Here is a 26,195-nt window from a genome sequence, read left to right as displayed (position 1 = left end):
TACACAATAAATAAGATAAATATGAGATACAGTTGGGATCCCACATAATGCGGAATAAAAATAATCTGCAGAATCTCTTAAGTGCTATCCTCCAGTGACACCATGTGGTCTTGTATAGAATTACAACTGTTTGGACCCTGTGGAATTTCCTTGTATGGTTGCCATGCCAACTGCAAGTACAGAAGCAAAAGCTTGAGCTTGCAGTTGGCATGGCAACCTTCGATGAGCATTCCACTTCCACACAGTCCTAAAAACTGTGCACAATTTGTGACAAATAAAGTTGATATCTATTCCAAGGAACCCAGTATCCAGGAAAATTTAATTGCCTTCCTCTTTTAAATAAACCAAATATTTTCCAGGACTAGTCATTGCACCATTCACTTGGAATTGGACATCAAGGCATCCATCTGACTATCAACCATCAAACTCTCTCTCTCCCACCCCCCTCCCCGAAAAACACATTTTACCAAATAAAATATATATACATTTCTCATCATAGTAGCAATCTGCTTTGATCCAACACAAGCAGACAAGGTAAAGGAGGCAGTTTCACCTTTGAGCTGGTCCACCGTTTCACCCTTAAGCAATGTTTCAATCAGACCTTTTCTTCTCCTTTGGTCCGTAATCCCCAGATTAGGTCTAGTGTATTTTTTCAATTTAAAATGAATATAATGATGATTATATAACTCATGTAACTGATCTTCAGCATAATTAACATGTTTATTATATTACTGGTCTTGAGGCTGAATTCTGCAGTGTTTTGTTCTCTTTAAGATAAAGATAATAAATTCATCCAGAGAAAAGTGACTAAATGAGGTGGGTGCGAAAGGCAATGCAGAAAACAAACAAACATCCACAACTACTTTAAATTCATTTACTTAAATTAAAAAAATTTACATCACGTTTTTTTCTTGTTTTTTTTTTTTACAATAGACTTCATTCTCTTAAAAACTTTACAGGGATTTCTCTTTCTTTTTACATATATAAATTCCTTTTTTCTAATCGTCTGCCATAGGACACCAGTGACACGCGTTAGAAATACGTTTTCACGCTGCTTTCGGATGACCAGTGATCTGTGGTGACACACTAACGGGGAATATTATGAAAATAGTTAGCAAACATTTACACACAATCAATATTAATACTTTTGTTAACAGCAAGAACCACACAAATATACAGCCATACTTAGTGAACATCTCCGAATGGCAATGACAATCTTTACTCTTTCATCGACAGCCCTGTTTGTGTGTGTTAGACCAGCCTGGAAAAAACAGCTTCTGTTGTGTTAAATTGGATCTGGACCCAAAAGTGGACTGGAGAATTCTGGGAAATGGCTCAGGGCTATTTTCATTGGTCTAGACACCGGTTTCGTCCAATCCATATGTCACTGTGGTTTTCCACTGTCCAGTTTACCCAGCTTACAGACGGAGGATAGAGGGGTGTTCTCTGCCCATCATACATACAGCAGTAACACTCCTCTGTGGTTTATGGGGAAAAGCCTATCGACACCTGCGGTTAACATTTGGTTTGACATGCCAACCTGACTAACAGCTTGGCATACCCAACCAAAGACTAACCCAGGGATAATTTCTGGAAGACTTTTTAACAGAGATCTGATAAAAAATAAATAAAGAAAAAAAAGAAAAATCGAGCTCCAGCCGAACAAATTAGCCAATCATAGCCAGGTAGGTGAGATAACAAAAAAGGCTCACGGTGCACTTAGAGCATAATTCATAGAAAGAAATAAGCCAAATCAATAAAAAAATATGAAAATTTAAGTACCCTAGGTCAGAGACTTAGTGCTACTTATGCGCTGTCAGAAAGAGGTGTGTGGAGACTGTCATGTGACCATTCAGATCATACGTCACGCAGACATTTTTCGAAACAAAAAAAGACAATCCAGTCTTCATATCCCCCTCCCCCGCCATGCTGGGGGTCCAACTGGCCTCCCTCCATCACTGGAGCTCAATCCAAACTACTGTAAACATTACAGCCATGGAAAACACACCCGGCTGCAGAATAAGGACCAAACGTTTGGCAAAACTATAACTTACACAATACATTCTGTGCTTCATTCGTATCGACTTCTACACCGTGCTCAAAGACCCCTGACGCACTTTCAGTGAGTGGAATCGACTAAAAAAAGGCTTCGGGTAAAAGGTTTCTTGTCGAGTCCTGTTTTACTAGTTCCACAGTATGTGTGTCTGCTTTACATACATTTTCATAATCAAATTTAAATGTCTACCTATTTCTAAGAAAGAAAAAAAAGAAAAAACATAAAACAGACAAGCTTCTGTGAGCTGACAGGAGAGAGAGCCCAAATACATACTGTAAATACTAAAAAAAGCATTTTAGTCTTATATTTATGCTTAAAATCTTATTTATATGACTTTTTTTGCTAAATAAGACAAAAGCGTTGCCAATTAGGTGAGACCGTTTGACCCATTTCAAGATTTGCCAATGGTGTGAAAAACTCAAAACTAGCTTTTTAAGTCAAGTTTTTAAGTGTCATTACAAGACGAAAACACCTGGAAAAACAGACTTTTTTTTGCATTGTGACCCCTACAACGTGAAGGGTGGCACACGGCTGACCGTCATTGGACGATCACACCTCAGACGGTGACGTCAGCAGTCTGACATCACAGTAGTCGGCTCGTCTCTGCTGGGCTGAGGTCCTGTGTAACAGGACTGCAGTCCCCACATCAGCCACAGTACATTCAAAACACAGTGGGCACCTGAAGTGACACAGCAAGAACGACTTCCCCCATGTGACACCACAGCAGCCAATCGCACAACGCCACCCACAGACACCCAATATACCCAATCTACCCGGTGACCATGGCAACACGGGAGATGATTTAAAACATTACCTGCCCAGTAGGCTAAACTGTGGAACACAGGGAGAAAGAATGTGGTTTGGCATTGAATCTTTAAATATGAAACCTTCCTGAAATCAAAAAGTCCAGCTTTTGCTCAGAATGGCAATTACCATAATAAAAGGGGTAGCTCAAGTTGTCATTATTACCTGCAATACAGAGACAAGAGAGTCGATAAATTCAGTTCTAGACTGAAGAGAAAACTGTAAAAAGTGGTTTACTGTAGGTGGTATCATACGTAATTGTTTTACTATTTTGTTATCGGATTTTGTTGCCCAATAACAGCATAAAGCTCCGACTGAATGAATAGTGACCCAGCAGCAAATCGCAAGAGGCACAAAACGCAAACGCAAACGCGACCTCCATATCTAACCACAGGGTGGCAGGGTGGGGACTTCAACCGTTTTGTTCCTTTAGGCAAACTTGTAACCCTGGCCATTGTAGTTTTGATCAGGTGATTTGCCCAAGAGAACTTCTATCTCAGATTAGATTTTCAAATGCTTGGTTGCCTAGTAACCAGTTGAAGGCCACCCACGGTGTTCCACTAGTTGTCCTCCTATGGGAGACAGGAGTGGAATTTTCCGCTGCTGAAAGGGTCAATACTACTAAAAAAAGTTAGTGTGTGCAGGTTTAAGCACTGCAGGCTGCGGTCTCTACGTGTTGCTAAAGCGTTTTGAAATACTGATATCACTCATTTTGGGAGCTCTGCTTCAATACAGATTGTAAATCGGTTTTAAATATTACATTTTTGTGTTCTGGTAAGAACAAGCTCTCTGTATAAATGTCAGTTTTTATCCCCGGTATTAATCTTACTCAAACTGGATCTTGGATAAAAGCATCGAAGGGCATTGTCATATTTTTCCCATGGTCAAAAAGCCGTTGTTTAAATATTTTACGGCCTAAATGGGAACCCTAAAATAAATCTAGAGATGTTGCCATTAATATTGACCTGCCAAAGACCCCTAAAGTTTAGTTTCTGAACAAAGTGTGCAGTCAGTTCAACACATCATGTTGTGATTATGTAAACAAAAACAACATTTTTTTAAAAAGGCTTCAGTTTGTTTTGCTGCCGTCAGCTGGGCAGTTCACAGACTTTTCTAGAACACCATAGTGCAACACTCACCCCCCCCCCCCAATGCAAGGCCTTCAGTGATAATGACATTGAATTAAAATAACAGAGAGAGCAGTCAGCCCCTCTCTCTGTGAGGTGAAATAACGGACTATCCGACAGTCAGCCCCTCTCTGTGAGGTGAAATAACAGACTATTTGACAGTCAGACCCTCTCTGTGAGGTCTAATAACGGACTGTCCGGCAGGCAAGGAGACCCAGCCCCCTCCCCCCACGATGAAACGTCAGCGGTGAAATGAATGGCTCATGCACGCATACATACAGACACACACAAAAACACAAACACTGGAGTACACCCCAATGACTAACCTTAGAAAATTAGGATGTGGAGAGGCACGTGCACGCACGTACATACATACACACACACACACACACACACATACGTACACAGGTATACACACAAACAAACAAGCATGCACACATGATTGCAGACACACACATTGAAAGGAAGCATGTCCTACAGATCCCCTTCCAGCTACAGTGGGGGAGAGAGGAATGTAGCCACCCCCCACCCTCACACCCACACTGGGATGCTGGGATATCCATCTCCTGTCGCATCACCGGAGAAGGCGGGCGATGACGGGGGGCAGGGAGAATGCCCCCCGCTGCTAGGTCTCTGGGTTGCTGGTGGTCATCATCTTCATGTACTGAGTGAAGATGGCTTCAAACGCCTCATCCCTGTGGATCATGGCCCCGAACACCAAGGGCTGAGAGATTGAGAGAGAGTCAGAGAGATGGAGAGAGTTAGAGAGAGGGAGAGAGTCAGAGATTCAGAGAGAGTGAGAACGAGATGGGGAGGAGAGAGGGAGAGGGAGAGAGTGAGAACAAGATAGAGAGGGAAAAAGTGAGAAAGGGATTGGAGAAGAGGGAGAGAGAAGGCAATAAAAAGGGATTAGGAAAGGGCGAGAAGTAGAGAGATGTAGGGGAGGGAGAGAAGCAAGGGAAGGAGCTACTGTAAGGAGCTACAGAACATGGGAGCGAGAGAGAAAGTTTATACATATCTACATAGTTATTCATACCTTCTGTGTGGAGGGTGTTGCTATGGAGATCCCCATCCCAGACCCTGGTAATACGGATAGGACTTTGTACTGTACAGAGAGAAGAGAAAGAAAGGGCACTCTTACAGAACTCATCTGAGAGAGACCATCGCACCGTTCTCTTTAGCAAATGAGCTTTTAATAATTCATGCCAACCTTCTGAATGTCAGTGATGTCAACAAGTTTGATGACTTTGTTCTTTTTGGAGGAGCTGGACCTGGAGCTGGAGCTCTCGAAGCACAGGTAACTGCGGGGGGGGGGGGGCAGGAGGAGGGGGGGGGCAGAGTAATCGGGTCAAAACACTACAGCCACTGTAAATACATAATAACTGTACAACACATTACAGTGGGAACAGTATGACAAAACAACAGGTTCCTAGCACATAGACACACATGCATGCATGCATGCAGACAGACAGACAGACAGACAGACAGACAGACAGACAGACAGACAGACAGACAGACAGACAGACAGACAGACAGACAGACAGACAGACAGACAGACAGACAGGCTGGTACATACTTCTCGGTGACGTAAAGTATGCCGTTGCGGATGTAATCGGTGGGCATCTTCCGGTCTCTGTTAATCAAGCAGCATCTCCATCCATTCTCACACACTGCAAATGCAAAAACACAGCATCAGCAAAACAAACCTGAAGAGAATATACATCATACATACAACTCATACAGTTAAGAGATCTGCTTAACCCTATTGGAATAACTCAGGTCCGGAAGAGAGAGCTGAACACTCATTCAGAAACGGTCTCGAGAGTACGTGTTCAGAAACAGGCCGTCTCCAGGAGTACGTGTTCAGAAACAGGCCGTCTCCAGGAGTACGTGTTCAGAAACAGGCCGTCTCCAGGAGTACGTGTTCAGAAACAGGCCGTCTCCAGGAGTACGTGTTCAGAAACAGGCTGCCTTCAGGCAGCACAAAATGGCCGTGCGTTTCTCTGCTCACCTGGCAGGGGGCGCTCGTTCTCGGACAGGTTGAAGACTTCGTGGAAGGCGCCCTTCTTGGTGCTGTGAGACCTGCCACTCTCCTCCTCACGACTGAGGCCGCACGGGACGCTGGTTGCTAGGCTACCGCGAGACACCACAGGCGGTATCTGGAAGGGGGCGGAGAGGGGGAGGGGGGAAACGTCAGCTGACAGGGGCGGGTGAGCGGGAGGGGGGGGTGGCGCCATGCAGGTGTCAGTCAGGCCGTGGAGGCGGGGTTACGGGAGGGCGTTACTCTCGGCACGCAGAGGTGAACACGGTGCTCGGTGTGAAACGGGGGGCACAGCACTCCAGCACACAGGCTCTTCACAGCGCAGGGCCGAGGGGGTCTCTGACGAGAGCAGACGCAGGCCTCCTCACCAGGGCTCGTGCAAAGCGCAAAGCCAGGCCTCACCGTTAAAACCTCCACCGCACACACAGCCCGTCTGTCAGATAAGGCAGCATCTTACGATGTGATCCATCGGCCTTTGATAGCATGACTGAGGATCAGTTCTACTCAGATTTACTAGGCCTGAGGGAAATCCATAACCCTGCTTCCGAACAGCGATCGTGTGTCGGGTTAGAAAGACTGTGTGCTTTCTCAGGAGAGCTGAGCTTTAGTTAAAATCTTATGTGTGATGCAAAATTAACTAGGTGTATTTGTGACTTAGGTCAATATCATTTAACGCTACAGGGAAGTCAGATGACAACATGGATTAAATACCATCTACTTATAACACTGCATTAGTTATGACTGTATGACATGTGACACTGGGAGGAAAACTGATCACAAGGCATCAAGATGTCTCATAGGGATTATGTACGCTGAACTTTAATTTCCATGTTCAGCAGGTCAATATCCGAAGGCAAACGCCACCACAGACCAACAGAAATGCAGAACCACCATCTCCTGTTGTGCCTGTAGTTACTTCACTGCTCATGAGTGAATTCAGTACATTTGCCTGTTCTTTCAATACACATGCAAGTGCCAATCATTTTTGCACCGAACAGTGTCAGTCATTTAGATACTGTACATGCCAGTACATAGGTGTCAATCAATACAGCACAAACTACAGGAGCACGGGGGCTAGCACTGAAGTGTGTGTCTGTCAGGGCGAGTCTGTGTCACTCTCTCTCTCCCTCAGAGTGCCAATCAAAGGTCACACCATGCCCCCAGAGTCCAGAATGTTCCGATAGCAGTATTATTGTTACAAGCACTGATACTACTGGCATCCCTCCATATTTAACAACCTCACAGGCAGGTCTGACAGTCTAAGTGTAATGTCTTTGGCAGAGATCACTGGTTTAATGAGAGGAGACGGCCAGATGGGCTTCAGGCTAATTCAGATGTCATATTGCTAGAATGAGAGTGTCTACATCTTGGCTTCATCGCTTAAACACTGGAAAAGTCTCCAAAATCTATGACACAGCTTTGTTGTTAGTAGCCTTGTCACTTGATGTGTTAATAGGATAACTGACTCAGACGGATAGGATGGTTGTGCAAACAACAGTGTTTAGCAGGGCAGTAGAGTGTTACAAGCCTTTCCTATAGTTGGCAGTGCTCTTGTAATCCTGATTTATGCATTTAGTGCATTTAATTTGCTTGCTAAGTCACTCTGCTAGATTAACGTGAATGCAATAAGCAGTAATGTGTTCACAAGCACTCAAACAAGTATGCCCCTAGAGTCATTCAGAAGGGAACAAACAGTAAACAGCAGATCATCTGTTGAAAAATACTATGATAATAAACGTAATCTTTGAAACAACACACAAACATACGGAATGGACTCCAGTATCTCAAAGATGAAATGATTTGTGGAGTCTCACACAACACACCAGACACTGAATTTATGAAATTATAGCAGTAGTAAAAAAAGATAAAGACTATAGGAAAGGTAAAAGATAAGAGAACACTGTTCAAGATTACAATATGAAACCCCACAGGGCAGAAAACAAACAGATACAGAGAGGTATGTGACCCCCCTCACACTTTCCCCCGAAGACATTTTTGGTTTATAAATGCATCAATTTGTGACGTATGCATCAACCTACACACTACAGCAGTAAACTAGATTACAAAAAAAATGTAATTAAATAAACATATCAACTACTGCAGCACACTAAATCTAAACATGGTACTGCATCTACAGTATGCACTTCAAATGCTACTTTTTGGATTGTACAGATGTGCTCCCCAAAACCCACCAACAAAAAACTAAAACTTAACTTCTACCAGGCATGTACATGAACATGGATCCCACATGAGGTACCACAGAACTTCTCTGGCCAGTAGGGCTGGGACACCCCATTTCAAACTCCATCATTGCATAACAAACACCCTACCTCATAACCAGCTTAAAAATCCTCAAAAATATACACATATCATAGACCCGGGATTGGTGCATAGAGACTGTGCTTACTAAGATGGCTAGCTCAGTGAAAACCAACGAACCATGGCTTTAAGCATACAACATACATTTTCATAAAAAATCTGACTTGTCCTAGTCACTTTTGTTTTTAAAGAGAAATTGGAGGCAGTGCGTTTACCGTTGTATTAGCCTAATCAAATTAGACATAGAGGAGTTGAACACTTAATTTGAACAAGCAGATCGGCAGCGTTGCTGTGTACATGAACACTCACTGGGGCCCAAGGAGCTGGTGTACCCCAGATTAACCGCAAAGAAGCCATTTAGTCTAACGTAACCAGCAAGCTAATTTACAGCGGTCCCCATTGCTGAATTTTCATTTTAAAATCCACACCAATATAAAATATCAGTCTAGTATTGCTAACTGGCAGCTCTCCAGAAAGCTAATGAACTGTGTACTCCACATCAAAGGGAGCAATTAATAATAAAAACGTGTCACGATAAAATATATGCGGGACGGCCCTTGTTAATTTCGCGCTGTATCTGGAATGGGTCTGTCCATTCATGGTTCTCTCAATGCACTGATGGCTTTAAAAATAGCTGAAATCCCAGCCCTCTCATCAGTTCCGGCACAGTTGGAAGAAGCTAAAGAATGGTACGACAGATTAGTGTTGTTGTGTGGCTCTGGCCAAGAGTTCAGACGACCCGTGCAGTTACTGGAGTCTTGACGTCTTGCCAAGCCTGAGCTGGTACATTCAACAAGCTCCTTAGAGTATTAGCACACTGGATGTGTAGGTCAGCAATAGCAGCATGTTCGGATCCATCTGTGCAGACACGCACAGTCGGTGTGGTGAGGGCGGGCTGTCTAACCGCGCACACACACAGACGTGGGCTAGTGGGGCACACACAGGCACGTTCAGATCAGAGCACACACAGGCACACCGGGGGCCCTACCTTCTCATAGCCAGAGAGCTGAGAGAGAAACAGAACACACATGGAACAGTCACAACCAGCCTGAGATGCCAGGGCCACTGTACACTGCTGGGGGGAGGGGGAGGAGGAGGAGGAGGAGGAGGAAGGGGTTTGGGAGAAACACGGAGAACGGAGCCCAGAGAGAGGGCACTGCTTGCTTCCAAAAATGTGCCCCAAGTCTGTGTCACAGTTAGGCAACAACACACCATCTAGCATCTAGTGCTCAAACAACTGCACCCAAACATACATAGATGCACATTCTCACACACGTACACACGTCTAAAGGCATGCACACACAGACGCTAACACGCGCAGCGAGAACCTGACAGGATATTTACACCTTTTCTTTCCACCTCTTCCAAAATATATTTTCACACAAGAACAAATCACACCAGCACCTCAATCTGCTGGAGGATTTTTCAATAAACAGAACTCATTAAAATAAATATTGAATCAGTGAAGGCTATGGAAAACTTCCAAAAGAAAAAAAGCTCATATGAGAACCCAAGCAAGGGACAGTGTGTCTGGAAAGTTTGGAAACACAAATATGGATATTTTAGAGAAATGTAAGAGCGGTGGGGCTTAGTGGCAGGGGCCAATGGGGGCAGGGGGCCGGGGTGGGGCTTAGTGGCAGGGGCCAATGGGGGCAGGGGGCCGGGGTGGGGCTTAGTGGCAGGGGCCAATGAGGGCAGGGGGCCGGGGTGGGCGTACCCTTCTGGACATGGTGGCGTTGGAGCGCTCTTTCAGCTGCGGGTCGGTGGGCAGGTTAGTCCACACGATGTGGGGCGTGTCGTACTTGTCCCGGAGTTTGGGGCAGCTCTTGAATAGGAAGTCGATAATGAAGAACTTGATGCCGGCGTATAGCCCTGTAGGACAGAGGATAACATCATGTGAACGCTGGTGTTTTAAGTTAAGAAGTGTAGACTGTGTGTGTGTGCAGTGGACACTGTGGCTTTAAGTTAAGAGGTGTAGTGTGTGTGTGCAGTGAACGCTGGTGTTTTATGTTAAGAGGTGTAGTGTGTGTGTGTGTGTGTGTGTGTGTGTGTGTGTGCAGTAAACGCTGGTGTTTTAAGTTAAGGTGTAGTGTGTGTGTGTGTGTGTGTGTGTGTGTGTGTGTATGCGCAGTGTCTAAAACTCTCACCGATCATGAAGCCCACCAGTTTGTAGGGCAGGACGCAGGAGGAGATGAAGGCCACCCACAGAGCAATGTAGAGCTTCTGAGTGATCTCAGGCTGCACCCACATGAAGAGGCTGAAACACGCACACACACACACACACACACACACACACAAACGAACACACAAACATAAACACACACCCACACACACACACACACACACACACACAAACGAACACACAAACATAAACACACACACACACACACACACACACACAAAAACACACATAAATAGGTTATGCACTTGTGAGAGGTTGGCGGTCACCATCACCAATACACATCTGGCCACTGTGTATAAAACAAAACAATAATGTGAAATAAAGCCCAAAAATCTGTTAACTTACTTCTTTATTTTCTCCAAGACATCTGCCATCTTCCCAAACAGGTTCTGTAAAAAGAAATATAACTAATATTTCATACACTTACTTTCACTGTGTGTGTGTACATGTGTGTCAGATGTTCTGGATTAAAATGTTTTTTGGGTGTATTGAAATGAAGTGCAAACACCAACTCCTCTTGGTTGGCTCCATTGCACCAGGCAAGATCAATTGAACACAGAAAAATATTTGAATCCAAAACACTGATGTATTTCACCCAAATCTGGTGTGTGCGTACAACATGTTACTGTAACATGTCTTTATTAAATGCAGGCTCAAACACATTACCTGGGCTTTCTGTGCAACATCAAGGACTAACTGGAATTTTTCTGATACTGTCAGGTCTTCTTTTGGTGGTTCCTATGTTAAAAAACATAAATGTGTGGAATTAAAGGTACAATAGATAAGATTTTTGTGTTAAAATATTGTTACAAGACCATTGTAAATCCCTTCTTACTGTTGAAAAAGGCTCACTGACATGTTGACTCACCCTCTACCTGTGTTCAACGTCCTTAAATTCGGGTTTCAAAATATGCAGTTGATGGGCTGGCACTCTGTACCAAAACATCTATAGCTTTACAATAATTTGAGCATATTGGTTGAAAATTGGTTATAATTTCCACAGCCAGTGGCGTTTCAACTTCGGCGCGTTCACAGAGAAGGGGGAGGGATAAACAGTATTGTGGTTTGAGCGAATTTCTTGCTGCGATTCCACTCTTCCTCTCTCAAAATTACCTATTGTACCTTTAAGAACTAGTCTCATACGCAGCAGGAGTCACTGCGGCATCACATGACTGGCCACTGCCCGTGCATAGCAGCAAAGACAGGAAGTGACATGGCACAGCTCTTACCACAGGCTCAGAAACTTCAGGCACAATGCTCCACTGTATCCTCCAGCCCCTGAAATAAGAGCGGAGCGGTTTGCTACTGCATGCTGGGAACAGAGGGAGCCAGCCCTCCTGATGATTTTATTAAAAACTCATCTCAGACACAAACACATTACAAAGAATCAGCCAATCGACAGGTTCCTGGGTGAACTCAAATCCCCCCCACCCCCAGAAGCACTGATCAATAACCCACCCGCCTATTGCTAACTGCCCACTGCTTACCCCATTTCACTCATCACACTGAGGCCAGTCACATGACTCCATATACACACCCAGGGGGGCATTTTGGCTCGGGACAATGAAATGCAATCTCTTGCTCACAGCAGGTGCATTGTGTGCACGTAACCAAAGGCTGCTTCAAAACATAAAATCGCAGAATCTTTCTGTAGAGTCAGTGTCATGTTGTTTATAGGAGAGTAGAAGGTAGGGGAGGGGGAGGAAGAGTTACCTAGCGATGAGGTAATTCAAGGACAACCTCAGGATGGCTAAGAACAGGAAGAGGGGGAAGGCCCAGCCATGCCATGCTGCGTTCATGTAGATCTGTGGCGAGAGAGAGAGAGTGAGAGAGAGACACGCTGTGTGGCTCCAGTGGCGTTTTCCCTACGCAAATAAGGGCAGGACTTTATTTACTACACACAAGCGTGTTCATATGCCATTTGATCATTTTGATGAATAACAGGCTAATACTTTGACACACACAAAAGCAATTTTGTGCCCTTGGGAAATGTTGATGAGTAAGGGGGTAAAACTTTCTGAAACACGTTAAGAGAGAAAGTTTGGGCTGTTTTGGGGGAGGGAGGGCTCACTCACGATGAAGGCGATCGCTGACGTGTACACCGAGTGCCAGTTCGATAAGGCAGAGAGGTTCCGTAAGAAGTTTGTGACGGGTTTGGCACCTCGTTCTGGAAACAGACAGAATTGCAGACAGGTCACACACACACCTGCCTCGCACTGAGCACTGCAGGCACAGCACAAACACAGTGAGTGGGCAATGAGATATCATAATATAACATTTGGAAAGTGTCAATGATAAAAAATAAGCCATAATATACTGAATGTGAGCGTGGGCATGTTTCATATTGCTATAATTATGTAGTCATGAACACCAAATACAAGATTTGAGAATACTTACTGAGTCGTCTCATGTTCTCTGTTAACCTGCAAAAGACGAAAGGGTCAAACCAATCACCACTCAGATCGACACAGGGAGCCACACTCTGGTGAGTGTGAAAGCCACGAGACCTTGTCACATTCACTCAGTGTTTCTGAATCACGCCATACTTCAGAAGCCAGCACAGCCAGATAATCGCTTGCTCTCTCGCCCCCTCTCTTTCTCCCTCTCTTTCCGACTCCCACTCTCTCCCTCCCTCGCTTTCTCATTGCTTCTTTCTTTTCAATCTCTTTCTGCAAGGTCAACTTATTCGCATTGATTTTCTCAAATGAACTTTTGCTTTTAAAAGAAAGAAGTGAGGTTGGTCAGATATAAGACTACCCATGACTCCACAGGGCAGGGCCCCTGCTGCAGTGACCAGTACAACACCACAGCCCCATGAGAACTGAGGTCACCCCTTTGTAGCACGCATGAGAGACTTCAGATGTAGTGTGGTGAACCCACCACCAGGGGTCAGACTTGCCACTGGAAAACAGGTTTCCACAACTCCGCTGTACCTCTAGCTTTAAGCACCATAAGAGATGTAGCACAGTCACTGCGAATTCACCAGGGACAGCCGGACAGAAAAAGACCCTGAAACATCAGTGAGCTCCTCCGACCATGGAAATATCTCCCGAAATGACGGCACCAAGCATGTCACTGCTGGCGTCAGCAATAAACCAGAAGGAGAGGAGTGAGCGTTTTTATGTCTCTCTCGGCACATCGGAGTGTGATGAGGTAACAGCCACTGTCCACTTCCCCTGCTGACTGTTACCGCCTCGGCATTAAATTGTGCAGCCGCTACAGATGCGGTGTTAAAAGGTGGAGTCGTTCAAGTCGGGCATAAATCAGGCGTAAATCAGCGGTTCACGCTAACAGCCAATCTTCCGCGCTGCTTAAAGGAGAAGCATCAACAATAAGAGACTTCAAAAATGCTTTATGGAATGTGTCCAACTGTCAGGAATGCTAGAAGATTCCTAACAATGCCCTGTAAGTGCAGGACCCAGCTCTCCTTTGATTAGAGTGAATAAAGACATTTCTTTTTTTATATATATATATATACAGGCAGCACTCTGGACACCTACAAGTCATGCAGAAAAATCTATTGTGCACTGACGTTTTTTCAGTCGGGTGTGAATTTCTCGGGAAATGAAAACCCAGCGGAACAAAGATAGGCATGCTCAACTGCAAAATAAACATCATAGCTATACGCCACAAATAATTTAGAACCGTCTCTCTTGGCAAAAACATATATCTTTCTCTCTGCCAAATGCATAAAGGCGCCAAATTATGATGCACACTGTATTCAGCAATATTATGGATACTTTTTTGCTTATCACTAAAATTAAATATCCACAGACATTCAGTGCATTACAAAATGTTAAAAACAAACAAACACATTGATATCAAAATTCTCCTTCTCTTTCCATCTTTAACACAACTACAAGCACGGGTAATTTCCACACAACTGCAACCTGCTTTCACAATATTGGTTTAACTCCCTAGCCTTGGCCATTTGACTTTAATGGACATGTCTATCCACAAATATTTTCTTTAATCCACACTATGACAACATTTGCTCATGGGAAAGTAATCACACAAAGTAAAGGCATTCCTTTGAACAAAAATATATTCATTGCATTAATATTGATAACGATACAATTCCCTGCTGAAAGTTCCAGCTAAAACCAGTATAATCCGGTTAAGATGGTTTAAGCTGTGTTTTCAACACCTTTAGCTGGGTAAGCAGCTGTTCACCAGCTGACCAGCCTATACAATCAGCTAGTCCATCAGCTGACCACCCGCTTACTCTCCCGGCTTTGTCCACCTAAGGGCCAGCCATAGACAAACTATGACCAGCCACAGACTAGCTATGACCAGCTACAAGTGTCAAAAATGCAGGTTAAACCATCTTAAACCAGCTGAGAATCCCAAGTCTTCTGGTCTTGGGTGGAAATTTCAGCAGGGTGAATACCTTGACTGATTCCCAATGACCATTAATATTTTATATTTGCTGAGGTCAGACAGTTTACCCAGAATTCCTTTCTCCCCTTACCTTTTCGCACTTAGAGGCTCCTCCGTCTCCACCGTGTTCTCCTCCGGTTGAAAGCGGAAGTCCTCGATGTAGACGCCAAACTTGTCGTAAAGCCATTTCTGCATCCGGGAGCACAGAGTCTCCTGTCTTTTCTCTGTCATTAACAAGCAGAGGAGGCTTTTTAGTAGGCCACAATAACAGCGTCTGTACGGCGCCGGTGTTATTCACAGTTAATACCTGCAGCCCATTAACCTAATTTACTCTGCAAAGCAGTCTAATATTGCTCCTTTATTTCTTCTGTCAGTAGGAAATATGCCACATGTGTTCTACATTCCCAAATGATACTCTCCACTTTCACCACAAAAGGGCTGTCTGCCCTAGATTACTTATCTGCAAATTTCAACCCATTTCCAAAAATAATGCACCTCAAACAGAAAAACAAAACCTTACATTGACATCCTTGTTATCAGAATGAGCTTTTTTTTCTGTCAAATGAAGGCTCTGCTATTCACACTGCCGCACACACCTTCCCCCATTTTCCGCTGACCTAGCCTGCAGCAGACATCTCATCTTCTTCAGAACAACAGGCAATATCACACCCACAGATGCATTTTTGTCTCCAGAGCATGTCAGTGGGCTGTGAATGTCACTTCAGAAATGACATAGTGGTCTTCAAATCTCCAGTGGTCTCGGGGTATTTTGATAGCTAATTGGTCCACTCAATAACAATTAAAATAGCATTTTAAAAAAAGGTGTCAGATTCATTACGCTGAGCGTGTCACTTCCTGCTCTTTCATAACGCAGTTCTACTCAGGCAAACTTCCTGTTTCAGACCCCCCCCCCGCACGCCAACCCCCACACTTTCTGATCTACTCTTCCCCAAGAGAAGCCCCCTGTGAATCCTCCCTCCATGTTCTCTGTGTAGCAGCAGGCCTTGCTGTAGACACTAACAGATTCATTTTAGGAAGTCCTCCCCGGCATGCCTATTCCCACAATCCCCAGCGTCTTCCCTCTTCCCTGCCAGTGCTCCGAGCCCTCTCCAAAGCACCCAGAGTACCTCTCCTTCCTGCCGTTTTAAAACTGCATTTTACAAAAGCTTTCAGAGCTCGCAACCAATTTAAAGACTGAACATTTCTGCGACCCACCCCTTGTTAGAGTTCAGTCTGGCACATATTCAAATACAGAATTAAAATGTTTCGGCATGCAGTACATAAAAACAACGGCATGTGCTCTAGTCAAGAGTGTAGCATGTAACATGCCTACTGTGGAAAGTAACCAGGCGTGATCAATGGAATGTGTAGTAATACAGCTACAAGTTATTACTCCTTGAGGCACATTGCAAGCCACCTTGGTGCAAAGCCGCAGTTTGGTAATCACCGATTAGACGTCCAGCGTCTCCCTATATTAGCTCATTCCATTCCAAAGTACAATCAGGAATGTGCTCTGAAATGACACATACTTGTGCTACAACAGAACATATTAGCCAAGCTATATTACTGTTCTGGGAAAAGCCAGCAAGTAATTTACAGTTTATATCATGGGAAAGAGCTTTTTGGGACCCATTAATATCAGACTAAACCAGCCTAACACCAAAACATCTAACAGAACACACTTCTGTGCTGGAAGGTTTGTCTGCAGGAAGTGAGGGCGGCGTTTCCTGAGCCTTACCCGCGCCGTTCACAGTAGGCGACTGTTGTTTCGGGGGAGGCTGGGGTGGCGAGTCCTCCAACCTGCAGCGGAGAGAACAGGGACAGCCCAACTTCTCAATTCATCAGCAGAGTGGACCCCTCTCCCAGCATTACTGACATAGTTTCTGCATCACTGATGCATAAAACTCACTCACTCACCATCTCTCTCTCTCTGTCTCAGTACACACCAGGATCAGAGCAGCAGTGCCAGCACATAATCATGTACAGATAGCACATCCTGTGGCATTAAACCTTCCCAAACCCTGACATCAGAACCAACTCATTTATATCAATTTATATCATTTATAGCATTTTTTTGTGACTGGCCCAATAAGAAAATCTGGCACAGTCAACCACGGAAAAACATTATAAGCCTTTACGTCAAAGTTATTACATTGGATTAGAGGGAATGTGGGAAGGAGAAAACTGCTGTACAGTGTGTGACCCACCTGCATGTGCTACGGGTGAGGCCTGACCCAGTTTCAGAGCCACAGATAGATCATGTTTAGTACAGACATTTTCCAGCCTGCCCTTTGAGATGCTGATTCTATGCGAAGGCCAGAGCGGGAGACGGTTTGCCAGCAGTTGTGTGTCGCTCTGACACATCTTGACCCGTGGTGACCCAGATGGAACGGTTTGTCGCCGCTCCTTGAGAAATTCCCACTCTCTGCCAAGAAGCCGGGGAACGTTTCTATTTTTACACCGCGGAGTGACACCCCACTGCGGCAGCCCGCACCGTCACCGGGTCACGTGACAGGATTTAGATCACGGGACGCCATTTCGACAGGAAGCAGTTGGCCGGTAGCCAGGGACACAGGGTTGCCGCGTCACCCCAGATGCAATGACGGTTAAAACGGCGTTCACAGAAGCCTCTCACCTCGTCTTGAGCACCTCGTTCATCTTCTGTTCCAGGTCCTGCCTTTTCGCCCGCTCTCTGTCCAGTTCCTGTTTCAGTGTTTCAAGATTTGTTTCTTCTCTGAGTTTTCTTAACTCTTCTTCTGAAAGAGATTAAATGTAAATGCAAAAAACAATAAATTGGTACACAAGTAGATTAATTCTGTTAAATGTTTAAAGCAAGCTTTGTTTCTAAAAATGTTTTGTCTGAAATTAAGTTCCAGTTGGTTTTAACAGACGTCTGAACCTGACCCGTCCTAGACAGATGCTATTTCATTCAAGAAAATTGGGTAACACTTTATTTTACAGCCTGTTAATTATGTAGCATTTACTGGATAAGTACACAGCTACTTGTGTAATTATTAGGTAAGTACTTTGTTTCATAGTACTTCCCACTGAAATCAAAGTCAGTAAGTACCATATGTAAGTACTATGAAAATATGTTTTACAGCCCGTTTCATTGAACCTACCTCTGAAAGAGTTACCTAATAAGTAACTGGTATTTAACCAGTAAATACTATACACTTAACAGACAGTAAAATAAGTTATTACCAAGAATTGTCATCTTTAAATGATATCAATAAGTCAAATAGGCCTTATGATATAACACACATCCTAGTAACAAAACTGATACCAGAAGATATGGGAAGACTGAATGGTACGTGTGGATGGGCATTAATGTCATCCATCTACTCCAGCCACTGGAAGTCCGTCCCCCCCCCCCATCAACGTGTCAACCAAAACAACAAACACAGCCAAACAATCCCACAGAAATGTCCAATGTTCATTTACTCAACAGGTGCTTGACTGCATCTCAGCCGGGGGCTTAGCCCAAACGAGCGAGAGACTGTCTCCTTCTACTCCCACGGAGGCCCCTGCGGCTCATTGGCCGATGCATAATTCAGCCGGTCAGGTGATGTCAGGCAGGCCCAAAGCCAGTGGCGGCAGACCGATCGTTTGTCCTCACCTTTTGTTCCCCTCCTGGGGCTGTTAATATTTGAAGGCTAGTGCTGGTTCTTTTTTGGGAAGGGGACAAAAGCGGAAAAGTGAGCTCTCTTTCTTTCTGGGGGCGCCCAAAGCCCCCACCACCCTCCTCCTCCCCACCCCCTCCTAGGCAGCACAACAAACTCATTACTGAAATGCTTTTTCAGCCGTTCTGCGGTGTCAGTGACACCTACGTTAAATGACCTTGGACGTGGCAAACGGGGATCTGTGTAATTACTCCAGCCGCTCGTAAGACCCAGCGCTAAATCACTGCAGCCAAGCGTGCTAGCCCCGCCAGCACCAGGGCCCTGCTTTATGGCCGAAGCTGACTCAGTCTCATCAGCACAGAGCCTTGTCTTCATGTTCTGGGTCAGCGCTAATGGCGTGGCCTGGTTCACGTACAGTAGCCAATCATTAGCGCATAGCATTTCTACACACTGCTCCGACTGAAATCCAATGCGTGAGCCGTTACATCAAATAACGGTCTACTTACAACACTCTGCTGTTACTTACTTTCCTAGCTTAGGAAAATCTATTTCGTGAAAATAATATAGAAAACATCATTCCGTTTGTGTCCCCAAGTAACAGCTCTTGGACATTATGGTAAATAATTCAGGAGCAAGCACACAACTAATGAACAATTATCACCCCGCAAAGCGAGACTTTCACTCTGTACGCACACGAGAACAGCGAGGGGCCTATTTCTGCGAGGGAACAGAAGATCTCCATGGGAGCAGCGAACAGCTTGTGAAGTATCGAAGGTACAGCTCGAATCTGCAGCGAATGCGGGGACACTACTGAGGAGCTGTGGTCAAATAGCACTTACCCGGAGGCGGGTCCTTATGAATCCTCTGAACCTCACAGCACACAGATAACAATCCTCTGTGCACTCAATTACCATGCTGATGGACAAGTGCCATAGCGGGTCGAGTGAGATTAAGGGGGTGTGGAGGGGGGGAGAGCGAGGGGAAGCAACGTCTCATTTAACGCGTCGTTTGCAAAAGTAATGTTCATGAAGTGTGCAGCAGTCCCGTGTATTACGGTTGAAGTGAAAGTCATTTCTAGGGGAACTGAATGTTGTATCTGATGATATTGGACATGGACCACTAACTAAAAAGGGAAAAATCTTACCGATTTAGTAATTAAAAATTACTTTTCAGTGCCAGAATTGTAGTGCACATTATGTGCTGACAAATACAGACAGTATACCCAGCAGTCGTTACCCAGCAGTACCCATGACTGTTGAGGTGAATATCAGGGAACAGTGTTTTGGGTGTTGAGCGTTGGAAGTTTATATCGTATGCAAGCATGCACAGGACAGCCGGGTGCAACATTTTCAGGTTGAGTAGTTGTCATTGCATTGACACGAACATTTCAGCAAGAGTATGCACTGCATACCATAATAAAACAATACAACAGTGAAAAGCTAAAGCAGAGGAAGAAAAAGAAGACAGAAAGACAGCTGGAGACAGAGAGAAAGCAGGAGAAAGGATAGAGCAAGGAAGAGGAAGAGAAACCTGCAGACTCAGCCCATCATTCAAACAGAAGGCTGGAGGTTTAAGGACACTGGTGCCCACGACGACGCATTCATAATTTAAAAGATCTGCACAACTTCTTCTACATTATCTTCAAATTACAGGATGTACAGAAGGAGATGGGTAGCAGGAGATAATATTCTGGGGAACAATCTCATTTTGTGTCCACCTGTTACCTGTTATGAAATATTAATATCCATAAAGCACCCACACATGCTGTAATCATTGCCAGCTGTATGTGCCAGAGAAAATAAAGAAGAAGGGAAATGCACCTACAGTATTCTGCCGGCTGCCTCATTCGGTCCTGCTCTCCAGGTAAATAGAAGTAAACAACACGCAAACTCTTCAGACAGACCGGCTGTCAAGAGTGGAAGTCTTCGTGAGTGCTACTGGGAGTGGCGTTATCTAGTCAGTGATGACACGCCCCATCAGAAAGCTAGCAATGTTTCTGTGCTCCATTATGTTATACTCAAACTTCTACAACTGGACTCCTGCAATGCCTGTTCACATATAGGCAGTGTTCTGATAGACAGACTGGATTCTGGCAGAGAGGACTCTGGGTAATGTAGTCACAACACCCTAGCACAACCTCTATGGACTGAATGGTCCATATGTAGTGTACTTTAATGCGCTACTGACACATTTCAGACAGGAATTTTCAGTAGCATTTAATCTCATAATTAAAACTGAAGTAAAGCCTAAAGTAAATGTCTCAATAGTAATTATAACAGGTTGTTTATTTATTAGTGAATAAACAAAACGAACCCATTTAATGGATTACTTTCCCAGATAGGAAGTAACTCCGGGCTGTATCTGCGCTAATTCTGCTAATTCCATCAGAGTTTACTTGGGGTCAAAATCAGTGCAGATCTGACCCCAAGTTGCAACACATACCATGAATAAACACAGCATGTGACATGACAGCGTGCTGTTCCTCTATCGGTCAGCTGTGTAAGACGAGACACTGCACATTCCAACTGCAAACATCCTGTACGTCCATATGTTCCCCATGGCTATATGTTCCCCATGAATAAGCGCCCCGGTAGCATGGAAAAAGATACAGTGTGCTGCCTGTGTGTTCACTTATGGACTAACAACACTCATCAGGAGAATCTTTTACCATGCTAAAAAAAGGGAAATAAATAGGTACAATTAAACCTACAACAGGGGTAATCTTCATTTATGGGCTTGGGGGGTACACAACCCATCATCATAGTGACTAGTTATTGACTATCGTGACTATACAATGATTAAATTATTTACTAACAGTTTACAGTGTATACATATAGTATAGACTGCATTTTATATAAATTCTAATTGGGTGATTCTATTTTAAATGGGGGTAAATATATTTTTTCACTTCAGGGGAAAAACAGGGAATGGGGTAAAGGCAGTGTTAAAGGATGTTTCCAGATCACAGCCTGGATTCCGGGGAGAGTGTGTTGGTACAGCACTCACGAGGGCCGGCATGTGCTTGCGGTCTCTGGTGAGAGTCCTCACGAGTCTGGAAGAGAGGTCGGTCAGCCCCTCTGGAGATTACAGCTTCCCCACAGCCATTTCTGAGCCGTCCACCGCTGGGTGAGAGGGCAGGGAAACCAGGCCTGAGCTTTCCTCAGGGCTAACCACTGCGGTGCAACCACGGCAACACAGTGGAGCCATCCAATCACGAGTCCTAAAATACTATCTTAGTGCACCCTCATTACTCGTGTTCCTGGGGTTGTGTGAATACCTGACGCACATGTTTGCAGAAGCTGCCGGCCACGGAGTTTCGTCCCAGTTCAAACCGAAAGACAGCGGTAAAGAGCAGCGTGATTTCCGTACTGATTGCTTACCGTGGTGCCACTGAGTGACCCCAGGCACAAGCTCAGCTTTTCAATAATGCAACACAAAGGACACCTCCCGCGCGCTACTGCCACTGCTGAGATACTCAGCTTTCAGACTGCAGGACAACAGGGCATGAGCAGGGTGAGCAGGGGCAGAATGGTTACCGTGGAGATGAGGAGGATAAGCAGGGACAGCATGGTTACTATGGAGATGAGGAGGGTGAGCAGGGGCAGCATGGTTACCGTGGAGATGAGGAGGGTGAGCAGGGACAGCATGGTTACCATGGAAATGATGAGGATGAGCAGGGACAGCATGGTTACTATGGAAATGAGGAGGTTGAGCAGGGACAACATGGTTACCATAGAAATGAGGAGGGTGAGCAGGGCAGCATGGTTACCATGGAAATGATGATGATGAGCAGGGACAGCATGGTTACCATGGAAATGAGGAGGGTGAGCAGGGGCAGCATGGTTACTGTGGAGATGTGGAGGGTGAGCAGGACTAGTCTCTTGCTAGCATGGTCGGGCAGAACGAACAGGCGTGTTTTGACTGCAGGGTCAACGTAACCATGCAGTCGGTGAAGGACCCCCCTCATTCTTAAATCAGAGGAGGTAGGATTAAGTAGATAATCCCCCTGCTCTGTAATCCGAGCCAAAGAATGCAAATAAACCTATTAAAAAGCGTGGCTGAGCTGCTCCAGCCTGGTATCACAAACCCACAAGACCCCACTGAGGTAAAACCTTGGGTTTAGCAACAACCAGACCCCTCTGACCAGGTCACGTTTCTGCTGCACCAGCTCTGTGCTTGTGTAACCACTATCGAACGCAGCGGTCTAAACAGCACGACCCGGTCACACGCTGTCACCCCCCATCACATCAGCCAGAGCACAGAGAGGGTCAGCTCCCCCACTGAGTGGGTCGGCACTGGAGAACAACAGGGCTACGCCTTTACCACACAACACTGTATCACCTTACCACACCAAGGATTCCTTTACCAAATACCACTGTATCATTTACAAAACACCAATGCATTTACTTTACCAAACCCCACTCTCCTACCAAGTACAGCTGTATTCTAACTTAAAGGTTGATTATGGAATCTGCAAGTCAACTGAGCTAGCAAGAATGATATGACAAGTAGACAAAACTTAATGCCATAGACATTCCCTTCTTTTGTTCATTATTTTCCAAAGAATAAAGCAGGCCTCAGTAACCTATGAGTCAAAAAGTTATTGTGTGAACAATTTAGTTAAGCCACTGCATAATCAATAAATTCATAGCATGCAAATAGGAAAACAAGTGAAAAATTAAAGAACGGTTTGATTAATGTTTCCTGATAATTACTGCAAAGCTTGCTCATTTTTCTGTTTGCATCTCCACCCCTGATTATAGGTCATCAGTGCAGTCAATTTTGCAACCAGAAGGAAGGAAGGTCCAATCCTACACGCAACACTGCCATCACACCATTGAGAAAGGTACTTGAGCAAACATCCAGCGGTGTAAAAGGAGGTGTGAGAACAATGGCAGCCCCTCTGGACAACGCACTGCAACAAGTCCTGTAACAAGAGGTGATAATGAACCAGCAGGACAGAATATCACCACAGTGTGAAACTCAGAATACAGCTTTATCCAGTGTAAATGGCCTGGTTTCCTCTATGCAGCACATCAGACACAATGTGGGTGTAGTTTGGAGGGGTATTCGAGCAGAAGCATTCGAGCATATTCACACTGTTTGCTGGATCCTGGGAGCTCTTCAGGGCCATGGACAGACAGCGATCTCCCCAAGGACATGTATGGCTCAACCTGATTGGTGGTCTCACCTACAAGCATTTACAACTGAAGCTGATTGGCTGATTGGCAGATTGTTACTTGTTACCCTTTATCATACCTCACACTCATAGCACAACCTACGTTGTCTTGTGGAAGAGACCTCAGACTGAGTCAGTTTCCCTTTGTGTGAGAAATTTGCCCTTAAATTTAAGTCTGGTCAAAGGATATTTTTCAGTCGCGCTTTTCGGGGAGAATTTTATTAGTTTTTGCACCCCGCAGGGGAGAATAATTCATTTAACCAATATCTTTCTGTGTCTATATCGATCTCTTCCCCGCTGGACCCACTAGCTACACCTGGCAAACAGACACCTGCTGCAGCAGGGGCCTCCAGAACACATCCCAGAGCACCACAGGAGTGCGGGCTGACCGTGTAAACAACCGCTTCGATTGACCAGCACACCCTGAGGCGCACACGTTCTAGGGCTGCAGACACAGGAACCTGGGGTAAAAAAAAAAACAGTGCAATACTGTGCCCCGCAGTGTGGAGCTCAACCCTTTCCAAGCCAGGGGCAGCTGTGCCAGGATCCCTGCAGGGAGTCAGAATTGTCCCTCCATCACCTGTGGAGGGACGTTCCTGTCAGTAGGAAAGCCTCCTGAGATGGATCCAACCCATATAGACTGCAGCACTCCGCTTCAATGGCTGTGCAGCTCAGCTAGCGGACTGCATGGGAAAAATTATAAGTGGTGGCTGGCAGCAAGATTCTCAGTCTCAACTGTAAATCCGTGCCTTCTATGAAACACCCTCTGACAAAGAGGTTGACTAGCTTGCCACTATGTTCGAGGACACTGGTCAGTCCAGCCCCTTCAGAATTGTCAGAGGATGCTGAAGCAAAGGGGCAGACATGAAATTGTACCTGAGAATTTAAAACCAGGTAAAGAAGCATAATACAGCAGTCAGGGGATAAAAGGTGAATGCATGACATTTTGCACTGATGACTTTAAAATGCCATTTCCATACTAAGAGGAAGGAATGGTGGAGAGAAAATTCATAGAAACAGGCTTTAAGCACTCTGGCATTTCCCTTTCTCCACTGAGAACACAGAAAGGAAAGAGCAGTGATGCTTAGCTAAACTACATCAGTCACTTAAGAGCGACAATACTAAAGACAACAGACTGTGAGAACACCAAGCTTGGCCTACAGACAGAGAAGTGTCTTCATGAAACACCTCACAGTAGTATATCGTAAATGCCTTTGGGCATTTAGGTTGACTGGAATACTTAGATAATTTGAAGACGTAACAGATGCACAGCAATTTTAGCATTAGCGTTAGCTGGTTAATAGATAAGACAAAGTGACTTAATGAGGTTCAGATTGCTCTCATGACTGCTAATCCTGTCCATATGGTTGAGGTAGTGGAGCTCCAGATCCAGCCAGTTGCCCTCTGTCAGAGACATGTTGGGTTTTATGTGTATCAAGTGTGCACTGTGCCAAAGGTGTGCACTGCACTGCGGAAGTCAAAGAAAACTGAACTTCTCTAAACGGCAGTAAACCACTTCAAGAAACTGAAACGCATGCAGAACTGAGCATCTCAAATACGATAAAGCAGCTCGCAAGCAAATAGAATACAGAACTGAAATGATCCAATACAGTGAACAGTGTCATACAGAAATGAGCTCAGTCACGCCCTGTACCATTATGAAACCATAACAGCTTATATTGAAAAATGCCTTTAATGCACCAGTCTAATACAGGAAAAAGCTGAAGCAAGCGGTTGTACGGAACAGAAATTAACTGTTCTGACGTTCTGATTTCATTATTTTTTAAAATAAATAAATAAAACTGTGCTGCTACAATAGACGGCGCTGTGATGAACGAAAGTGCTGGGTTTGAAATGACAGCTGAATTGACCTATCACGACACTGGAGTCTCATAATACAAGAGGGCTTGGGATTTCATTCAGCAGAAAATCATGGACTTTACAGGATGTCCTGACTAAACCACTGCATAGCCCAAGCCAAATAAATCTCCCCTAGCCCTCTGTAACAGAAAGTACAGTAACGTGTGATCTCCAAGCTTGTACAAAACAGCAAGTCAAACCAATTGTGCTTTGTACGTTCTCACATTCTCATTCATAATGCACTGAATTATTTGCTTACAATTACCATGAATCCCTAGATATTATGCTGTTGACTCCACTTCAATAAAATGAACCAAAAACACACTTGGGTAATGCCTTCAAGTTGTAAAATGTGATTATTGATTCAAATTGGAATCAGGCAGCGGCTCTGAGGGTTCCCGACCCCACTGAAGATCATCGTATCGTCCGTCTGAGTGAGGTTCTCCAACCGCGCTAACATGAGGAGCAGCAGAACGGGCTAACATGAGCAGCAGCAGAACGAGCTAACATGAGGAGCAGCAGAACAAGTAAACAAGAGGAGCAGCAGAACCAGCTAACAACAGCAGCAGCAGAACCAGCTAACATGAGGAGCAGCAGAACCAGCTAACAAGAGCAGCAGCAGAA

General features: G+C 44.9%; 1 protein-coding gene across 3 annotated transcripts in view; it reads right to left on the bottom strand.

The window, feature by feature from the left end:
* Window positions 1-860: 860 nt before the first annotated feature.
* Window positions 861-26,195, bottom strand: part of gramd4a (GRAM domain containing 4a) — a 51,411-nt gene continuing 26,076 nt past the window's right edge. The window contains exons 4-20 of one of the 3 annotated variants that reach the window (XM_061251612.1): window positions 17,545-17,665; window positions 16,648-16,709; window positions 15,001-15,133; window positions 12,927-12,952; window positions 12,605-12,696; window positions 12,243-12,334; window positions 11,759-11,807; window positions 11,196-11,267; window positions 10,875-10,918; window positions 10,495-10,604; window positions 10,065-10,219; window positions 9,336-9,353; window positions 5,999-6,146; window positions 5,564-5,657; window positions 5,198-5,288; window positions 5,024-5,092; window positions 861-4,711 (exon numbers count right to left, since the gene is read on the bottom strand). In XM_061251612.1, coding sequence (XP_061107596.1) covers window positions 4,613-4,711; window positions 5,024-5,092; window positions 5,198-5,288; window positions 5,564-5,657; window positions 5,999-6,146; window positions 9,336-9,353; window positions 10,065-10,219; window positions 10,495-10,604; window positions 10,875-10,918; window positions 11,196-11,267; window positions 11,759-11,807; window positions 12,243-12,334; window positions 12,605-12,696; window positions 12,927-12,952; window positions 15,001-15,133; window positions 16,648-16,709; window positions 17,545-17,665 — 1,475 coding nt within the window. In that variant the 3' untranslated portion in view covers window positions 861-4,612. The remainder of the gene's footprint in view (window positions 4,712-5,023; window positions 5,093-5,197; window positions 5,289-5,563; window positions 5,658-5,998; window positions 6,147-9,335; window positions 9,354-10,064; window positions 10,220-10,494; window positions 10,605-10,874; window positions 10,919-11,195; window positions 11,268-11,758; window positions 11,808-12,242; window positions 12,335-12,604; window positions 12,697-12,926; window positions 12,953-15,000; window positions 15,134-16,647; window positions 16,710-17,544; window positions 17,666-26,195) is intronic. The other 2 variants (XM_061251613.1, XM_061251614.1) reach the window with 2 other exon arrangements.

This window comes from Conger conger, chromosome 8 (genome assembly GCF_963514075.1).
Source record: "Conger conger chromosome 8, fConCon1.1, whole genome shotgun sequence".
NCBI classification, from domain to species: Eukaryota; Metazoa; Chordata; class Actinopteri; order Anguilliformes; family Congridae; genus Conger; species Conger conger.
The sequence above is the reverse complement of the archived record's forward strand: the minus strand, read 5'-3'. Positions and strand labels throughout refer to the sequence as shown.